This window comes from Petaurus breviceps, unplaced genomic scaffold (genome assembly GCF_028583685.1).
Source record: "Petaurus breviceps papuanus isolate PSGF00001 unplaced genomic scaffold, PetGlider_PUasm1.0 558, whole genome shotgun sequence".
NCBI classification, from domain to species: domain Eukaryota; kingdom Metazoa; phylum Chordata; class Mammalia; order Diprotodontia; family Petauridae; genus Petaurus; species Petaurus breviceps.
The window spans coordinates 4,897,596-4,914,975 of NW_027186376.1; the positions used below are offsets into that span (position 1 = coordinate 4,897,596).

Consider the following 17,380-nt stretch of genomic DNA (forward strand, 5'->3'; position numbering starts at 1 on the left):
GGGTGGGGACCCCAGAATATGGTGTCGTGTAAGTCTAAGCACAAACTGCCATTCTGCCCTTGGGGACCAAGACATCAGTTTTTATCCCATTTTTGTCGGGGGGGGGAGGGGCTCCCTTTGTTTATGCCCAACCTCCCCCTCCTTACCTTCAGATCTGGCCCCTGAGACTGACCAGCCCCACGCTTCCATTCCAGGCAGGGCAGAGCTCGGAGAACAGTGGAGAGCAGGGAGATTCTGAAGGGTCTTTGGTGGGTCCCTGGACATCAGAGCAGATGGAACCTGGGAAGGCCGGTGCAGATGGCCACGCCCTGGAACCAAGAACAGAGGAAAAGCCGGCACAGGTGAACAGGGCCGCACCTCTTCCCGGGTCCAGCCTGGACTTGGATGATTTCTTGCCCAGGCCTCTGCCCGAGGAGCCCCCTGCTGCCTCTGGCTCCCCGGCCTCTTTGGAAGCAGCGCTGCAGACCATCTCCTTGGACCTGCCCCCCACCGGGGCCATGGAGCAAGAAGGCGGTGGACGCCAGCAGCCGGTGTATGACTTCACCACCATCCTCCGCCCCGCGGCCGCGGCCGAAGCCCCTGCTCCCTGCCGAGAGCTCACAGCACCCAGGGACACACGCCACAGGCCCCGCTGGGGCCTTCACGGCCACACCTCGGACTCCAGCATCCAATTGGGAGAGTCCATCCCTGAGCCCGAGGCTCTTCAGCCACGTCCCAGTACTGTGAGTGGCCGGGCCCGATGGGACATCCACGGCCACGTCTCTGCTTCCCACATCAAGATGGGCGAGTATGCGGGGGACATGGAGCCACCTTCACCCCGAGGGAGTGTCCACGGTCACGTGTCAGACAGCAGCATCCCCCTCGGGGCCTACGTTTCAGAGGTGGTCTCTTCTCGGCCCCGCTGGAACCTCCACGGCCATGCCTCGCAGTCCCACATGAAGCTGGGGGACCTCACCATGGACGCTGAAGCCCCCCGGCTCCGGTGCAGCACCTTTGGCCATGCCTCTCAGTCCAGCCTTCAGCTGGGCCAGAGTGAGCCTCCCCCTCCCCCCAAGACCCTGTCCAGGCACACAACCCCCACGGCTGCCACCTCCACCATGCAATGGTTTCTGTACAACAGGGAGCTGGGCTGCCCAGGTCTAGACCAGCCTCCTCAGGGGCATGAGCTGCCCCTGCCCCTTTCCTTGGGCAGATTCCCTGCTCTGGCTGCTCAAAGCAGAGAAGGACCAGGTCAGGAGCTTGTCCCAAAGAAGACAGATGAACCAGGGGAGAGGCCAGTTGGGCCAGAGGAGAGGCCGGCCATCAGGCCAGGGGAGAGGCCAGTCGGACCGGAGGAGAGGCCTGCCGTTGGACCAGAGGAGAGGCCAGTCAGGCCAGAGGAGAGGCCGGCCATTGGTAGGCAGCCAGCATCCTCTGGGGGGGTGGGCCTTGGGCAGCTCACATAATGATGTGGCCGACCTGACCCTCCCTGAAGCTGTGGCCTGTGCATCTCCAGAGGCGTAGTTTCCCCTCTGGTTTGCTTGTGAAGGCCTGGCCTGGCCCCCAGAGCCAAACTAGGGGGACTGAAGGGGGGCAGAGCCAAGTGCTTTTCTGACGCCTCTGGACCCTGTTGGGAGAAGCTGATGGTGAATGCCCCTTGCACACCCCTGAGGCAAGGAGGCAAGCCAGCCAGGGACCTTTAGAAAGGACAGGGTGCTAGTGTCATCAAGGATGGGGAAACGGAGGCCCAGCTCTGCCAGTTAGGGGTGGAGCCAGGTGTGAAACCGGGCACGGTGTGGGTGAGGGCGTCCTCAGCGTGGTGCCCCCTTTGGCTTTCCCAGGTTCAGTCGTAACAAGTGATGAGAGTGAAGACCTCTCTCCAAACCAGCCTCCGGGGCAGCAGGTGAGCAGAAAGTTGCTCCAGCCTCAGCGGGCTCTCTCCCACCCTGCCCTGGGTGATGCCCCCCTCCCCTGTCTGCGGGCTGGGCCATGCCTCCCGCCCCTGGGTGATGTCCCCACCCCTGGGCAATGTTCCCCTCTCCTGTCCGCGGGCTGGGCCATACCTCCCCCCCCCTCCCTCCCCCCATCCCTACCCCTGGGCTGGGCGAAACCCCGGAGGGCTCCAGAGGATCTTGGCCTTTGGCCAGCTCCAGGAAGCACTTTGTACTTCCTACAAGGCAGCTCTGCTCTGGCACCAGCAGTCGGGGCACCCCCTGGGTGGGGTGCAGGCTGGCTGCCGTGGTTCCCAAGGAGAGAGAGGCCCAGCAATTGCAGCCATAGCAGTGTTTTCCTGCTTTGATTTTTGTCTTAAAGGCAGAAGCAGAAAGCCTAATTGCAGCCCCCAGCCCCAAGGAGGCAAAGGCCGAAGCCAAAGACCACACCCGAGAACAGGCCTACTTGAAAGCCTTGTCTGACCAGTACTGCCTGGAGAAATATCAGGACAGCTACGGCCTGATGTGTGAGTGCTGGGGCCTCAGACTGCGGGGCGGGGCCTCTGAGCACTGGGGCCTCGCCCGCAGACAAAGCTGATGTCTCTGGGTTCACTCTCCTGCAGCCGAGCCCCCGGTGCCCCACCTCATGCGCCACATCCTTCCCAGGCCCTTCTCCTTCCCTGTGGATCCCCACGGGCCGCTGGCTGCTGATGAGACCTCGGTCCAGCTGAGCGAGCTCCTGACCCTGCCCGTGCTCATGAAGCACTCCATCACGGCCCCGCTGGTCTCTCAGTACGTCTGGCCGGGCTTCTGCGCCTGGGGGGTCGGCCTGACTCTGCAGGGGCTGCTGTGGGGAGGGGTTGGCATGGGGCATCCTGGACAGGTAGTGAGCCCCCGTCCCTGGAGCGGGGACTGGGCGAGGTGTCTGAGGATGTGGGGCAGGGGTCTCAGTGGCCAGAAGGCCCTGGGCGGCTCTGCCCTGTCTGCTGCTCAGCATCCTTGTGCCCACAGCGTGTCCCTGGTGAACAAGGCTGTTGTCGATTACTACTTTGTGGAGCTCAGCCTTGAGAAGCACTTTGAGGCCTTGAGGCACTTTTTGCTCATGGAGGATGGGGAGTTTGCTCAGTCTCTCAGTGACCTGCTCTTTGAGAAGGTACCAGCAGGGCTGCAGACCAGACTCCAGGCCCATGGAGGGGTGGCTGCACTCACAGTTGTGCTGGCTCCTTGGGGGCTGCTGTGGGGGGACCAGCCCAGAGCAGGCGCTTCCTAAGTGCCCGCTGGCCCTAGGGGTGGGTGGTTTGGCAAGGGGATGCTGTGGGAGCACAGATCCCTGAACCCGGCACAGGGTTGGGGGGTTTGAGGTCTTGACTCTTGGAAAGTGGGCAGGCCTCTGGCTGGGGGAAGCTTTAAGGGCTATTGAGTCGGCTCTCTTGGTCTGGGCCCCGTCTTTAAGGAGCTGGCCGTGTTGGCGGGCATGACCTCCCATCTGGGCCCTACCGCATGCCCCATCCTGGCTTGTCTTCTTCAGCTGGGCTCAGGGCAGAGCCCCGGAGAGTTCCTGAACCCCCTGGTGCTCAACTCCTTCCTCACCAAAGCCCTGCAGTACAGCCTGCACGGGGACACAAAGCTCGCCGCCAACCTCTCCTTCGCCCTCAAGTACCTGCCAGACGTGCTCAGCGCCAACGCCCCCGACGCCCTGAGCTGCCTTGAGCTGCGGTACAAGGTGCGCGGCCTCGCTGAACGCGCTGTCCTGGGGTCATGGCTCTTGGTTTTACGCCCTCCTCGTTTCTGAGCACGTCTCTGCTCCAGTAAAATTCGAGTGTTTGAGAAGACAAGTCATCCCCATAGCTTGTGACAGCTCTCGCAGTATTCATCTCCATTCTGACCGAATGTATTTGTGGATGCCCTGTGTGCCCATCCCTGTGCGGGGCAGGGAGGCAGTAGCAGACCCTGCTCTCAGCGAGCTCCCGGCCTGGGTGGAAGGGAAGGGACCAGAGTTTGGTGGAGCAGTTCCCTGCCATGGGAGTAGAGGTGGAGGGAACGCTGCCTCCCCTGCCTGGTCACGGGCCCTTTGCCAGCACAATGCCTCCACGTTGGATCTGGGCCTTCTCCATGCCAGCCCCGGGTTCCTAAAGCTTGCTCGATTCCCTGCCAGGCTGTGTCTGATTTCCCACAGACTCTTTGCAGGTTTCCCTGTACTTTGGCTTAGGGAGTGAGCTCCTGTGCACAGTGGGGTAGAGGGGTCCTTGGGCTGGTCGTGTCCGCCATCTCCCCTGCTCCCTGAACACCCCGCTTCATAGCCAGGACCGAGTGGTCGGGGCAGGGATGGCTGTTGAGCATCTTGCCGGCTCCTCCTGTTTCTAATTTTCATTGAGATCCTCGGTGTTCTGGGCCTTTTCTTCCTCCAGACTGGATTGTTATTTTTCTAGCTCTAAGTTCTTTAGCAGTTTGATTGGCTGGTGCTGAATTAAGTAAATCTGGGCGGCGTTGTCGTTTTTGTTATTGGCTTGACCTATCCATGAGCGGTTAGCATGTCTACAATTATTTACGTGTCTGTGTGTGAAGGATGTTTTGTACTTGTGTTCATGTAGTTCCTGTGTGTGTCTGGGTAGGTAGGCTCCCAAGTATGTTATGTTGTCTGCAGTTGTCTTAAATGGAATTTCTCCTTTAGGGATTCCAGACCATATTAGTGTCAGAGAAGACCTTTGGTACTGAATTGTTTTTTAAATGTTTGGTAGAACTCTCTTGTGACCCCGGCTGGCCTTGGGGGGGGGGCATCCTTGTGTCTTGCTCCATTTTTTGGCCTAAGTCAGGACTCGTTGCTGTGCAGCCCGCGAGGCTCTGTCCTGCCCTGGCCCAGCCCCAGGGGTGGCTGAGTGCCCTCTGCGGGGGCTCTTTCTCCCTCAGGTTGACTGGCCCCTCAACATCGTCATCACGGAAAGCTGCCTCAGCAAATACAACAAGATCTTCTCCTTCCTGCTGCAGCTGAAACACATGATGTGGACCCTGAAGGATGTGTGCTTTCACCTGAAGCGCACAGGTAAGGGGCCCCAGGGCTGTGGTCTGTCCCGTGAGCGCCAGCCAGGGTAAGGCCCTACTGTGGGCCGGGTAGCGCACATCCCAGGGCACTAAGGGCTCTGCGCTGTCCGCTCCATCGTCCCACCAGCATCCGTGCACCACGCGGCCGGCTCAGTCCAGTTCCGCCAGCTCCAGCTCTTCAAACATGAGATGCAGCACTTTGTGAAGGTGATCCAGGGCTACATCGCCAACCAGATCCTGCACGTCACGTGGCGCGAGTTTGGGAATCGGCTGTCGGCCGTGAGCGACCTTGAGGAGATTCACCGCACTCACGCGGAGTACCTCAACAAGGCCATCTTCAGGTGAGGCTGGGTGGCCTGCATGGGGCCCTCTGGGGGACGACTCAGGAAAAAAGAGAGCAGGCATGTACTAGGCACCTGCCTTGTGCCAGGAACTTTACAGGTATTTAATTTGACCCTCACAGCGACCCTGTGAGGTAAGTTGGGGAAACTGAGGGCAGACTAAGGTAAAGTGACTTGCCTAGTCCCACAGCCAGTAAATGTCTGGCCGAATTTGAACTCGGGTCTTCCTGATTGCAGGTCCAGTGATCTTATGGAAAGAGAAAATGCTCAGAGCTGAGAGATGGAAATTGAGGAAGGGCTTTGAATGCCAAACTAAGCATTTTGTGTTTGACCCTGGAGGTGATAGGGAGCTGGTGTATTGAGTAGGGGGTGAGTGATCAAAGCTGTGTTTCAGGAAGATGATAGAACAGGGAGACTTGAGGCAGACAGACCCCCAAGCAGCTACTGCAGCAGTCTGGGTGGTGATGATGGAGGTGAGGAGGCCTGGATTGGGGCGGGGGGTGTCTTGGGGAGAGATGCTGCTGCAGAACGAATCCGAAGGCCTTGGCACCTGCTTGGAGGCCAGGACAGGTAGACTGGAGGATCAGCTTAGAGATTGTCTTGACGACATCACGTGAAGTCGGGACAGAATCCTGGGGGCCACCTACAGTGGGAGGGGGTGAGCTGGAGGAGGAGCGGTCAGAACCAGGAGAGAGTGGCCAGCAGCGTCAGGTGCTGCATGCAGAGAGGTCAAGGAGCACGATGGAAGCCAGACTGTCAGGGCGAGAGGAGAGGACAGCCATAGTGGGGACAGGAGACGGGACGGGTCTGTAGATAGTCAGGGAGAGATTGAAGATGAGGTGGGAGTGCTCCATAGTGTGGAAGAGAGCGGCCCTGAGCCAGGGAGTGGTCGGGGGCTTTCTGGGTGGGCAGTGGGAAAGCTGCCCTAGCTCAGGATGGGGGGGAGGGCCCACAGGCCTGTCCTCAGCAGAGGGTCAGAGTTTGGGCCTATGGGGTCCGCGGGGCCTGCCTCAGTAGCAGAGGCGTGGCTGGAGGGAGGTCTGACCCATCCCCCTCTTGCTTTCCCCCCCAGGGGGCTGCTGACAGAGAAGGCTGCCCCCGTGATGAACGTCATTCACAGCATCTTCAGCCTCATCCTCAAGTTCCGCACTCAGCTCATCTCCCAGGCCTGGGCCTACGATGGCAGCCGGCAGGTGGCCGTGCACCCCAACTTCGCCCTCATGCAGCAGTCTTATAGCACCTTCAAGTACTACTCTCACTTTCTTTTCAAAGGTGAGCACGGAGCTGGCGGGAGCGGCTTCAAGCAGGCGCTGGAGGGCTGGGGGTCAGACTTTGGGTCTTTTGTGGTGTGGTGCCTATGGCCTCATTTGCCTGGGTGCCCAAACCCTGTCTTGTCTTCTCCCTGCAGTGGTCACCAAGCTGGTGAACCGAGGCTACCAGCCCCACCTGGAAGACTTCCTCTTGCGGATTAATTTCAACAATTACTATAGAGACACATGAGCCACGGCCCCACAGGGATGCCATGGGATAGGACACACTTGCCTTTCTCTGTAAATAGTCGCCTAATAAAGTGTCCTGCCCTGGGTCTGCACCCCCACCCGCCCAGGCAGTAACAGGCTGGCACTGTCACATAGAGCTTTTATTGAGGGTGCTGGGGGGGCTCTATACAGACAGGAGGACCTCCCACGTGCAGCTCAGCAATGCTTCCTGATGGCATGGCATGAGTTTCTTTCCAAGGCACTGAAGATGAAACAGTCAGCTGGGCTGCCCCTGATCTTCAGGGGCAAGGGAGGGGCCCTGCCCTGACTGGGACCCCCTCCCCCTCTTCAGTGCCTCTGCTGCCGGCTGAGGTCCCCTCACCAGAGGCAGATCCGAATGGTTCTGTCACGTGAACAGCTTCAGAAGGAGGCAAAGGGAGGAAGCACAGTGAGTCTGGGGGCTTGGGGTTGGGCTGCTGAGTCAGCATCAGACAGAGACTGGTCAGGACTGACTGGATGTCTTTGCCTTCATGGAAAAACAGCCATTTGGGAGGCTGAGGTGTGGCCCCACCCCCACGGCAGCTGGAGATGTGGCGGGACCAACCAGAGCAGCCAAATGCCCTGTTTTGTGACTCAGTGGTGCCCAGAAGAGCCTTGTGAGACTGTCCAGGTGGATGGGAGATGCCCACAAGGCAGCTACGAAGATCACGTCACACAGAGCTCCGCAGCCCAGAGGGGGGGCTTTCTGCTGTAGGATGGGTGGCTGCTGCCGCTGCCCGAGGCCACTGCCCCGCTCTCCATGGCCTCTGGGACCCCAACCACATCCTCTTCCTGTTCCTCACGGTATGGTTTCTCCAGCAGCTTCAACACCCTCCTTACCTGGACAGGAACATGCAAGACACAAATATGTCAGTGGGGAAAGACAGGAGGGAAAGAAGGCGTCCTCTGTCCCCTGCAAGGCCCATACCTCAGAGAAGTCTCCCTGCTCCGCGGCTTCGATAGCATTCTGGGCGATGTAGTTCCTCAGGACGTACTTGGGATTGTTGGAGCGCATGACTCCTACGCGCTCCACCTTCCAGGTGTCTGTGGTACTGACGCTTTGCATGTCTCTTTCCAGCCGGGCTCTAGAATCACACAGAGGGAGCTGGGCCCCAGCTTCTGGGCCCCCTTGCTGTGTGTGTGTGTGTGTGTGTGGGGGGGGTGTCAATCAGGGCACAGCTTGGGCAAAGGCCTGGAGGAAGCCAGACTGGGAGGTGGCCCTGCCAGTCCTCACCTGTATGTCTGGAGCCAGGCCTCCCAGCGGTCCCGGTTGCGGCTGATCAGCTCGGTGGCCGACAGGTGCTGCAGTTTGGAGGACTGCTCGATGCGTTCCAGCTCCTTGTTGATGCTTGCTTTAGTGCCAATTAAAGCAAAGAGCTGAGGGTTGGACTGAGCCAGCATGAGCATCATGGAGAGCTGCCTAGGAACAGAGATGGGCATTGCTGAGGCCTGCCTCTGCTGGGCATGCACTTCCCTATGGGTGGGCTTAAAGAGTACGGCTCACCCCACCTTCCTGCTGCCCAAAGCCAGAGAAAACCAGGGAGTGTGGCTGCCGAGAACCCCGAGCCTATGGCGGCCTCCCTTCCCCTTTCACTGGAGGTGATCCTTTGTGCCCCAACACATTCTGCCTGTACCAATGAACCCCTTCCATTGTTTTTTTTGGCACTCCCATCTCTCCTGTCCCCCCCTTGTCCCCAGGTACTCTCCTGGCTTGTGGCCAGACTCCACGGGAGGCTAGTAACGAGTGTTTCTACTTTCTCCTCATCTCGCTGAACCTGCTGTGTCCACAGTTGTAAGGGCCCCACACCTTCCTGCAGTCTCATTCATTCCCCAGTTTCAAGGTTCCCCTTTACATAACTGATTTCTGAATGTTTGCATCTAGTCCTATTTTGTCCTGACCCAGTGGGGTGGCCTTTGATCCTCCCTCTGCCCATCCATGACTTGGATACCAAGTCTTGAAAGTTCCTTCCCCCACCCCCACAACGGGCACCGCTTCCCCCTGTGTTCTCTGGCTTTCCGAAGGATCTGTCTCTCCCTAGTCTACCCAAAGTTTTCCAAGACTCCCTTCGTCTAAGACCCTGCTCAGGTGCTCTCTCCTCCAGGAAGGTCTTCCCTGAATGCCCAGCCAAAGGGGCTGCTCCTGGACCTTTTCCTGACCTCTTCCTCCTCCACACTCATCGCTCTGATGGCACCCCCTACATGATGAAGGGCACCAGGCGCCCTCCAGTGCGAGAGAAGGCATATGGGCCCCAGAAGGGCCCACTCCCTGATCCCAGACGGGAAACAACCCCGTGTCCCTCCCTGGCACCTCTTGCCCACATGACTTCTGTGGCCTCTCTCACCTCCTTTACACAGCCTGGGCATAAAGCACCGGCATCCTCACAGAAAACACCACAAAGCTCACTCCTGGGAAACTGCAGTCTTTGAACTCAGACCTGTTTCCATGGGTCTTGGGGTCACAAAGCCCTGAGTTCCATTTCACTCCTCAGCCTGCCTCAGTGCTTTCGTCTGTGAAACACCTCCTTAAGCCCTAAAATTACCACCAGTTATGTCCTTGTTAGGCCCTGAATCCCAGAGAGCTCTGGACTCCCACCATTAGGGAGGAGGGACGTGCTGTTATCATCCCCATTTTACAGATGAGACTGAGGCAGGTGAAGTGACTTGTCCAGGCTCACCAGCTAGGAAGAATCTGAGGCTGGATTTGAACTCAAGTCTTCCTGACTCCAGGCCCCATGGTCAGTATGCCCTTTGGCCTGTGCGGGGCAGCTACCTGGGATCCATCTGCGGCCTGAAGGCCAGCTTCAGCTCTTCCAAGGAAGCACACTGCTGGGCAAGCTGGTCGAGGAAGTGGGCCCCCTGGGTGGGCTCCGGGGCCACGGGGAAAGAGCTCAGCAAGTAGAATGTATTGGTGAAGTCTGCCCCTAGAAACCGAAACCAGGCCGTGGGCTCCGGGAGCCCTGGCCCAGTCACTGTCCTCTGCCAACCCCCAGGGCCGCCGCCCACTGACCCGTGAGGTGCATGGTCTCTAGAAGGCTGGACACCAGCTGCCGGTCGTCCTCGAGCTCCAGCCCGATCAGGCCCAGCTTCTGCCTCATCTTGTGCAAGTAGTGCTTCTCGAACTCGGCGTCATACTCCTCCAGGATGGGCTCGCTGAGCTCCAGGGGCAGCTCGGGCACCAGGGCCTCGGCCAGCTTCAGCAGGTTCCACTTACACACTTCGGGCTGCTTGTTGTACGCATAGCGGCCTGACGCGTCCGAGCTGTTGCAGATGTGGTCGGGGTCGTACCTGGCCAGGGAGGCACAAGGCGCCTGTTAGGGTGCCCCAAATGGCTGGCGTGGGGCTTTGCTGGGCCCTGGGGAGGGGTGCCTCACCTGTCCATGAAGCCAAAGGGCCCATAGTCGATGGTGAGGCCCACGATGCTCATGTTGTCGGTGTTGAGCACGCCATGGCAGAAGCCCACGCACTGCCAGTCAGCTACCAGCCTCGCTGTGCGCCGAGTGACCTGGGCAAGGGCAACGGGCACAGTCACAGCCAGGCCTCAGGCCTCCAGGCTGTCCTACTCCCTGCCTTCTCCTCCCTTGAACTCATCCCCCTGCCCACACGAATTCCAAGGGAGTGTGGGCCTAGTGGGGAAAAACTCAAGGTCATTTCCCAGGGAGGTTCTCTGGAGCCTCCCCGGGTGTCTACCTGCACCCTGGCTCTCCCAACCCTCTGCTAAATCAGGGACGGCTTATTCCTAGAAAGGCAGCTGGGTGACCTGCTCCCTACCTCGTCCTTCTTTTGCCCAGAGTGGGGGAAGCGGTGTTTGGGAGTCCAGCAAAAGGAAACAATCGCAATCACAAACTTTTTACAGAAAGGTCTCCTGAGCTGGCCTGCTGCCCTGAGCCCAGGCTCCCATCAGGGTGCCCCCGCTGACAGGGGCTTCCCTTGGGTCTCTGTCGTATTTACTGATGTAAGAGTCGTGTCAGGCACACAGCAGGTGCTTAATAAAGGAAGGCGCTGAAGGGTTAGCAACAATTCAGGGGCCTCACGCTATTGAAAACAAACAGCTCCTTGTGTTTGGTGTCTGTCTGTGGTCTGTGTTAATGGGGTTTTCACAGAGACCCCGCTGTCCTCTGGGGTCCCCAGAGGAGGCTGGTGCTTCTCCAGCCCTGGAGGTCTGGCCGAGGTCATTCCGGAGCCCAGAGAGAACTCTGGGACAACTCCGGGGCCAGGCTGGCTCCATGGACGATGGAGACCCATGTGGCCTGCCTTCCCTCCCAAGAGGCAGGCAGGGGGCAGAGGGGCTCCTAACCCCCACCAGACCCTGAGAGGCAGGCAGGGGGCAGAGGGGCTCCTAGCCCCCGCCAGCCCTCTAACAGTTTGCCAGGAGGAGGGAAGGAAAAGCTGCATTTGCTCCTCTAGGACCCTGGAGCCCCCCAGGACAGCCTGCCTACCTCCCGGAAGAAGGCTGCGTTCCTCTGCACGCTGTTTTCTGCAAAGGTGGCCTGGATTTCTGGGTAAAAACTGCTGATGACGTAGTCAAGCATTTGTATCCGTATGTCATTCCGGCCCACACTGGGGCCTTTCCGCCCTGTGTGTTCATCTGGGGGTTTAAAAATCTCAAAAGAGCCAAACCTGGGAGGAGAAAAAAATGCGACTTTGAGGAGGGCAGACCCTCCTCGCATGAAAATCTAGGCCAGGCTCCAAAGCAGGATCTATGGACTTTGCACCCAGCTAGCACACGGTGATTCTCACAAGGCTCCCAGAGGGACCCGGACGTGGTGCAGATCTTAGAAGCCAGTGGCCTCCCTCCCACCCTGATATTCCAGCTGCTGGCTGCCCTTCAGCTTGGTCCAGATCCCGTGCCAAGAAAGCAGGGCAGCCATGCTGAGCGGGTCAGGCCCTGATCAGCTCTTTAATTAGTAACGCCTCTCCTTGGCATCAGAAGCTTCCAGGCTCGTGCCGGCTGGGCACCGGCTCAGCAGCCCAAGATAAGGGGAGGTCTGATGTCAAGGCTGAGACTGATGCCCACAAGGCCAGGTGATAAACCTTTACCAGCTGGGCTCTTCTGCCCTCCCTGCCTCCCTCCCCGATTTTGGTTTATTGTTTGCAACTTGGTGTTCAGAAGTTCACTGAAGCAGAGGGTCCTGGGTCCCTGGGCAAAGCCAAGAGCCTTTAACTGTGGCTGGCAGGGTGGCCCTTGGCACACAACCTAGCCATGCCATGCTAGATGGGGAGGGAAAGGGGGGGGTAGCAGTCCAGCATCCCCCGCATGAGTCCTCGTGGCAGCTAAGACTTTCTGACTCAAGTCGGACCCCAAACCAGCCAATCACACAGTCTCCCACGTCATCCCCCACCCCCAGGACCCCCATTACCTCAGGAAAGTCGAGGCTATGCGCAGCACTACTGCACAGTTCTCATATTTGGGATTGCCATCATAGTAAATGTCCCGGATCACCTTGGACTCCGAGGTCACACATGAGCCCGCCCGGGTCGTGGGGATGCCCAGGTGGAACATGGCTTCGCTGCACAGGAACTCCCTTATGCTGGAGCGCAGAACTTTCCGGCCATCGGCTTGCCTGGAAACACAGCGAGAAGGGCCGTTTGGGGGCGGGCACAGGCACTGGTGGTGGGCCCTGCCCAGGCAGTGGGGGCCAAAGCACAGGACTGGCTGCCAGCAGGGGGCGAGAAGCCAATTCTCTTGTGTCTCACGCTGCCCACATTTCCGGGCCTCAGTTTCCTTCTCTGACCTACTCAATTTCTAAAGTCCCTGCCAACTCTGAATCCTAAAATAAACAGGAAACAGCAGGGGCAGGGGCACTTGGGCAGCCAACGGCTCTCCTCCCCAAAGGATGCCACCATCCAAGAAGAGAAAACAGCCCTTTCTTCCAAGATCAGGGACCCCGCCAGTTAACTTCCGGGCTCCACTGGAATACCTCCATCAACGAGGGACTCGCTACCAAACACCCTGCATGCCGGGGCGGCTCCAGCTGAGGAAGCCTAGTGAGCTACGACAGACCACCTTCCTCCTCACCAACGTCCACTGCTGGGCGCTGAAGGTGCGGCTTGGTGGGGACAGGGCATCTCCAGACGGCAGGGCCAAGCCTCCGTGACTCACACCTGCCCAGTCATGCTGAGACCGCGCGGAGAGAAGCTCCGTGGGTTAGGGCAGGAGGGCCCGGCCAAGGTGTAACCCGACTCGGCCCTTTTATCCGAACCTGAGACAAAGGGCCTCAGTCCTCATCCCAGGTGAGATTTCAGCCTTAAGCAGGAGGCTGGCCACCACTCTGGAGGGGCTGGGGCACCGTGTCCTTCCTGTCCCCAGCACCTGACCAGGCGCCAACAGCAGCCCCCCCCCGCACCCCCGTCTGGCCGGGGACCCGCGGGAGGCCTGGGCCGGCACAAAGGCCCTTCCTGCGGTCGAGGTGCGGGGACATGGGGACCGCAGCTGGCGCCGCACTTAAAGCCCAGGGTCGCCCCCGTCCTCCGTCAAGAGGCTCCTATGGGGATTTCCAGGGAGCGGAGATCTGCCCCCGGACTGGGCATGTGCCCACGCAGCCAGGCGGCCTCATCAGAAGGACGGCGCTACAGCCCGCGCCTCCCTCAGCCGCGGCGGGTGTTACTGAAAAGGAAACTGAGGCTCAGGGTCAGGGAATGTGTGCCTAAGGAGGGAGGGAGGGCGCAGACCTGGGCGCCAGGCATCCTGGGGGGCCCGGCCCTGAGCCCCTGGAACTCCCGCCCCCTCTGGGGCTGGACTAGATGGCCTCTAACTACCCCAGACACGAGTCCCGGGACCACCGCCCAAAAAGACAAACCCCCGAGGCGGAGGGGGTCCTGGCCTCCCTCAGGCGGCCGATCCTGCAGGCAGAGGCGCGCACCGGCTGGGTTCTTTGGCTCCCACGTCGGGGGGCAGGGTCGGAGGAGAGCCTTACCTTGGGGGTAGGGGTCCCAGTGGCCTCAGGGGCCACCCCGGGGGAAGAAGCGGAGGGAAGGGCCGGAATCCCCTGGGGCCTCATGTTGGGGGGGGAAGGGGTCTCGTGGGCAGGCCACCAGCTGCCTCGGGGGCGGGTCTCACCTGGAGAAGGGCGTGAGGCCGGCGCCCTTGAGCTGCAGCTCCCAGCGCTGGCCATCCAGGCCCACCACCTCGCCCAGGTACATGGCGGCGCCGTCGCCCAGCTGCCCCGCGAAGCTGCCGAACTGGTGGCCGCAGTAGCAGTGCGCGGCGGGCTCCGAGCCGGGCAGCAGCGCGTTGCCGCTGAAGTAGAGCTCCAGCTCGGCCTCGGCCCCGGAGCCGGCGCGGCGGCGGCGGCGGGGGCGCGGCGCCCCGGCCCCGGCTCCCTCTTGCTCCGGCTCCTCCTCTTCGCTCTCGGGCCCGGCACCCGGCGGCGGCGGCGGGCCCAGGCCGAGCAGCGCCAGCGCCGGGGCCGACAGCGCCACGAGGCGCGGCTCGCGGAGCGGGGAGGGCCGGACGCGGCTGAAGCAGGCGCCCGGCACGGGCCGCGGGGCCGGGTCCCCGCCGGGCGGCGGCTCCTCCACGGGCAGCGCCCGCAGCGCGCGGTTGTCGAAGCGCAGGCCCGTGAGCCAGCCGCGGGCGGAGGGCTGCGGCTGCATGGCGGGTGGCCCCGAGGAGCGCGGGCGCGGGCCGGGGCGGGCGGGCCCCGGCGGCGGCGGCGGCAGCAGCAGCAGCAGCGGCAGGCGAGGGCGGCGCAGGGCGGCGGGGCGGGAGGCGGGGACGGCCATTCCCCCCGGCGGCCGGCGCGCCCCGCGCCGCTTCGCGATCCGCCCGTCGCTTCGTCTTCGGCCCGGGGGCGGGGCTTCGCACGACAGCCAATCCCGACCGCGGGAACTTTCGTCGTTTTGGGCTTGGGGGGCGGGACCTCGCCTTGCTGCAGCCCCGTGACTCGACCCGCGAAGTGGCGCTCTCCCACTGGGGCGGGGCATAGGGGCGGGTCTCCGTGCTCGAGCCGAAGCTGGGAGCTGGAGGCTGACCGCTCCAAGGCCAGGCTTCCTGAGGGGCGGGCCTTTGCGCTCCCAAGGCCGACGAGCGGAGGGTGCGAGGCTCCGCCTCCCAGAAAATACCGAGTCCTAGGTCAGGAGCTCGATAGTCTGAAAAGGATCGAGCCAAAGGGGCGGCCCTGCGCCAGCCGAGCAGCGGGGAGTTCTGGGAGCGCGGCTCCTCCTTCCGGCCAATGCCGTGGCCCAGAACCGGCGGCACCCCTCCCTCTGACCAATACGGAGCCAAGGGGTCTGAGTCCAGGGGGAGGGGCTCAGCCCGCCAACCGACTCAGAGGCGAGGGTCTCTGGCTCCACCCTCCAACCAATAAGGAGAGTTAGAGCCGCGCCCTTGTTTGTCAAACCGCCCGAAGTCCAGGGGGCGCGGTCCCGCCTTCCAGCCATTCCGAAGAGGAGAGGACGTGGCTCCGCCCTCCATCCAATAAGGACCAGAGGGGGCGGGGCGTGTCTTCCCGAACAATTCAAAGTCTAAGCGGTGAGGCTGCGACCTCCAACGGTCGCCGATCGGGGAAGTTCCGGCCTCCGGCCAGTACGGAGCGGAGGGGGCGGAGCTTCGATTGCCAAACAACAAAAAGTCCATGGGGCGATCCGAGGGCTTACAGGGATCCCCAAGCTGACGACCCGTGGCTACACCCTCGGCCCAATATGGGGAAGTGGGAACAGAGCCTCGCTTTCCAAACAACAAAGGGTCCGGGGAGTGGGGCTTGGGTTTCCAACTGACTCCCGGGTAAGTGCACGGAACTCCCTCCTCCAGCCAGTAAGGGGGAAAAGGGGCGGAGTTTCTCTTTCCGGTCAGTAAAGATTCCAGGGATCGGGACTCCGTCTTCCAACCAGCGGCTGGAGGCGGGTCCCGAGCGGGGCTGCCCATCCAATAGGGATCGAAGGAGGCGGAGCTTCGCATTTGGGTGCCTTGCTTGCCTTGATGGCAGAATTGTGTGGGCTGTGGAACGGCCTGCGTGGTCCTGCGGGACTGAGGGCGACTCGGGCATCCTCTCAGCCAGCACTGCTGGGCTAAAAGCTCCCCGGGGCCACGCCCCCACGCAACCTCCGAGCGGAAGTTGGGTCGGGTCTCCTCCCGCCCTCCCCTGCGGAGTCCTGGAGGCGAAGTCGTCCGGGGAAAGTTGCTGTCGGAGCGGGGCCACGAGGGACTGGATTTCGGACGTCCAGCCCAGGAGAAGCGGGGAGAGGGAGGCCTCGCCTTCCGGCTTAGGGGCGGGGTCTCGCCCTTCCACCAATGGGGAGCCGGCGGGCCGGCACTGAAGCTGCCAGGGAAGGGCTGGCAGGACGGAGGCTCCGCCCGGCGAGCTCCACTCTCCCAGCGGGAGTGAGCCGAAGGCGAGGGGCTGTTGCGGCCGAAGGAGAAGGAGGCGAGCGAGGAAGGCTCGGCTCCTCGCATCCAGCTAGTTCCTGAGGACGCGACCCTGCCCTCCCAGGAGCATGAAGGGCGGTCCAAGGGGGAGGTGCTGGGCCTTCCAGCCAATAGGGAGCCGAAAGAAGCAGGTCCCGCCTTACATCCGCTGCCGTCACCAGGGAGCGGGGCTGCTCCCCGTGGCCATTGGCGAGCCGAGGGGGCGGTGCTGGGCCTTCCGGCCAATGACGAGCTGAGGCAGGGAGGTCCCGCCCTCGGCCCGCCTCCCAGCCCCAGGAGGGCGGCTCCTCTGTCACGCGGGTGACGGCCTGGGAAGGATGCAGGCCTGGATCTTGGAACCAAGAACGAGCTGGTAGGACGTTCCCCCGTCCCCCAGCCGTCGCCTCGCTGGGGGAGCGGGGCGGGAGCCTCCCGCCACTGACGATCCCCCGGAGCGTTGGGTCTTCCCTTCACGCCGGCACCCCCGGAACGCTTGGCCGGCCCCCAGCCCTCCCCTCGCGGGCCCGGGGCGACGCCGGGCACGTGCCTCCAGGGCTGGGGCCCTGGCCTGGCGCCCAAGCCCGGGTTCACTGGCTGCGGGGCGGGCTTCCAAGGTTCGTTGTCCGAAGCGTTCCGCGGCTGGGCCGCACCGCGGCTTCTGAGCGCCCCGGGCTCTGGGGGCGGAGCTCGGCCTTCCCGTCTCCGTGGAGGCGGGGAGAGCCCGACGTCCCGCCCCACCACGAACACGGACCCCAGGGGCCGCGGCTCGGCCCTCCACCCCCCCCACACCCGCCCCCCCGAAGAGCCCCTGCAACGGCTCACCACCACCACCGAGCCCAGGGGCCGGGACTGGGCGCCACCGCCCCGAGCCCGGGGCCCCGCCGCGGCCCAGCCTGCCGAAGGGCTCCGCCCCCCATCCCTGGCGCCGGCCAATGGGTCCCGCGCTCCGCCCTCGAGGCCCCGCCCTCCCGCCAATAGCGGGCCCCGCGGCAGAGGCTCCGCCCTTCTGCCACGGCCGGCCCAATCCACCCCAGCCCGGGCGACCGGCCTCCGCATCCGACCAACCGCGACCCGGAGGGGGCGGGCCTCGGTACGGGCTGAGCGCGCTGCGGCTCCGCCTCTGCCCTCTCGAGAGGCGGAGCTTCTAGGGCCCGCCCCGGCCTTGTGACGTCACAAGGAGCACGTGTGTGTGTGTGTGTGTGTGTGTGTGTGTGTGTGTGTGTGTGTGTG

At 62.3% G+C, this 17,380-nt stretch overlaps 3 protein-coding genes across 4 annotated transcripts in view; 1 reads left to right on the top strand and 2 right to left on the bottom strand.

Annotated features, from left to right (window-relative positions):
- The window catches only part of TUBGCP6 (tubulin gamma complex component 6), a 32,684-nt gene extending 25,765 nt beyond the window's left edge, over positions 1-6,919 (top strand). The window contains exons 16-25 of one of the 2 annotated variants that reach the window (XM_069102944.1): positions 195-1,395; positions 1,821-1,882; positions 2,293-2,437; positions 2,534-2,702; positions 2,922-3,063; positions 3,364-3,633; positions 4,818-4,950; positions 5,077-5,290; positions 6,363-6,562; positions 6,699-6,919. In XM_069102944.1, coding sequence (XP_068959045.1) covers positions 195-1,395; positions 1,821-1,882; positions 2,293-2,437; positions 2,534-2,702; positions 2,922-3,063; positions 3,364-3,633; positions 4,818-4,950; positions 5,077-5,290; positions 6,363-6,562; positions 6,699-6,790 — 2,628 coding nt within the window. In that variant the 3' untranslated portion in view covers positions 6,791-6,919. The remainder of the gene's footprint in view (positions 1-194; positions 1,396-1,820; positions 1,883-2,292; positions 2,438-2,533; positions 2,703-2,921; positions 3,064-3,363; positions 3,634-4,817; positions 4,951-5,076; positions 5,291-6,362; positions 6,563-6,698) is intronic. The other variant, XM_069102945.1, reaches the window with a different exon arrangement.
- SELENOO (selenoprotein O) lies at positions 6,912-14,529 on the bottom strand. Its single transcript, XM_069102946.1, has 9 exons — positions 13,865-14,529; positions 12,165-12,368; positions 11,244-11,424; positions 10,179-10,309; positions 9,815-10,092; positions 9,578-9,728; positions 8,042-8,227; positions 7,736-7,892; positions 6,912-7,647 (listed from the first exon to the last, which is right to left on the bottom strand). Exons 1-9 carry the CDS (start codon positions 14,527-14,529, stop codon positions 7,465-7,467), a joined length of 2,136 nt encoding a protein of 711 aa, XP_068959047.1. The 3' UTR covers positions 6,912-7,464.
- A 19-nt stretch (positions 14,530-14,548) lies between these two features.
- On the bottom strand, positions 14,549-17,206 carry LOC138172998 (collagen alpha-1(I) chain-like). Its single transcript, XM_069102838.1, has one exon. It carries the CDS (start codon positions 17,204-17,206, stop codon positions 15,074-15,076), a length of 2,133 nt encoding a protein of 710 aa, XP_068958939.1. The 3' UTR covers positions 14,549-15,073.
- Positions 17,207-17,380: the final 174 nt, after the last annotated feature.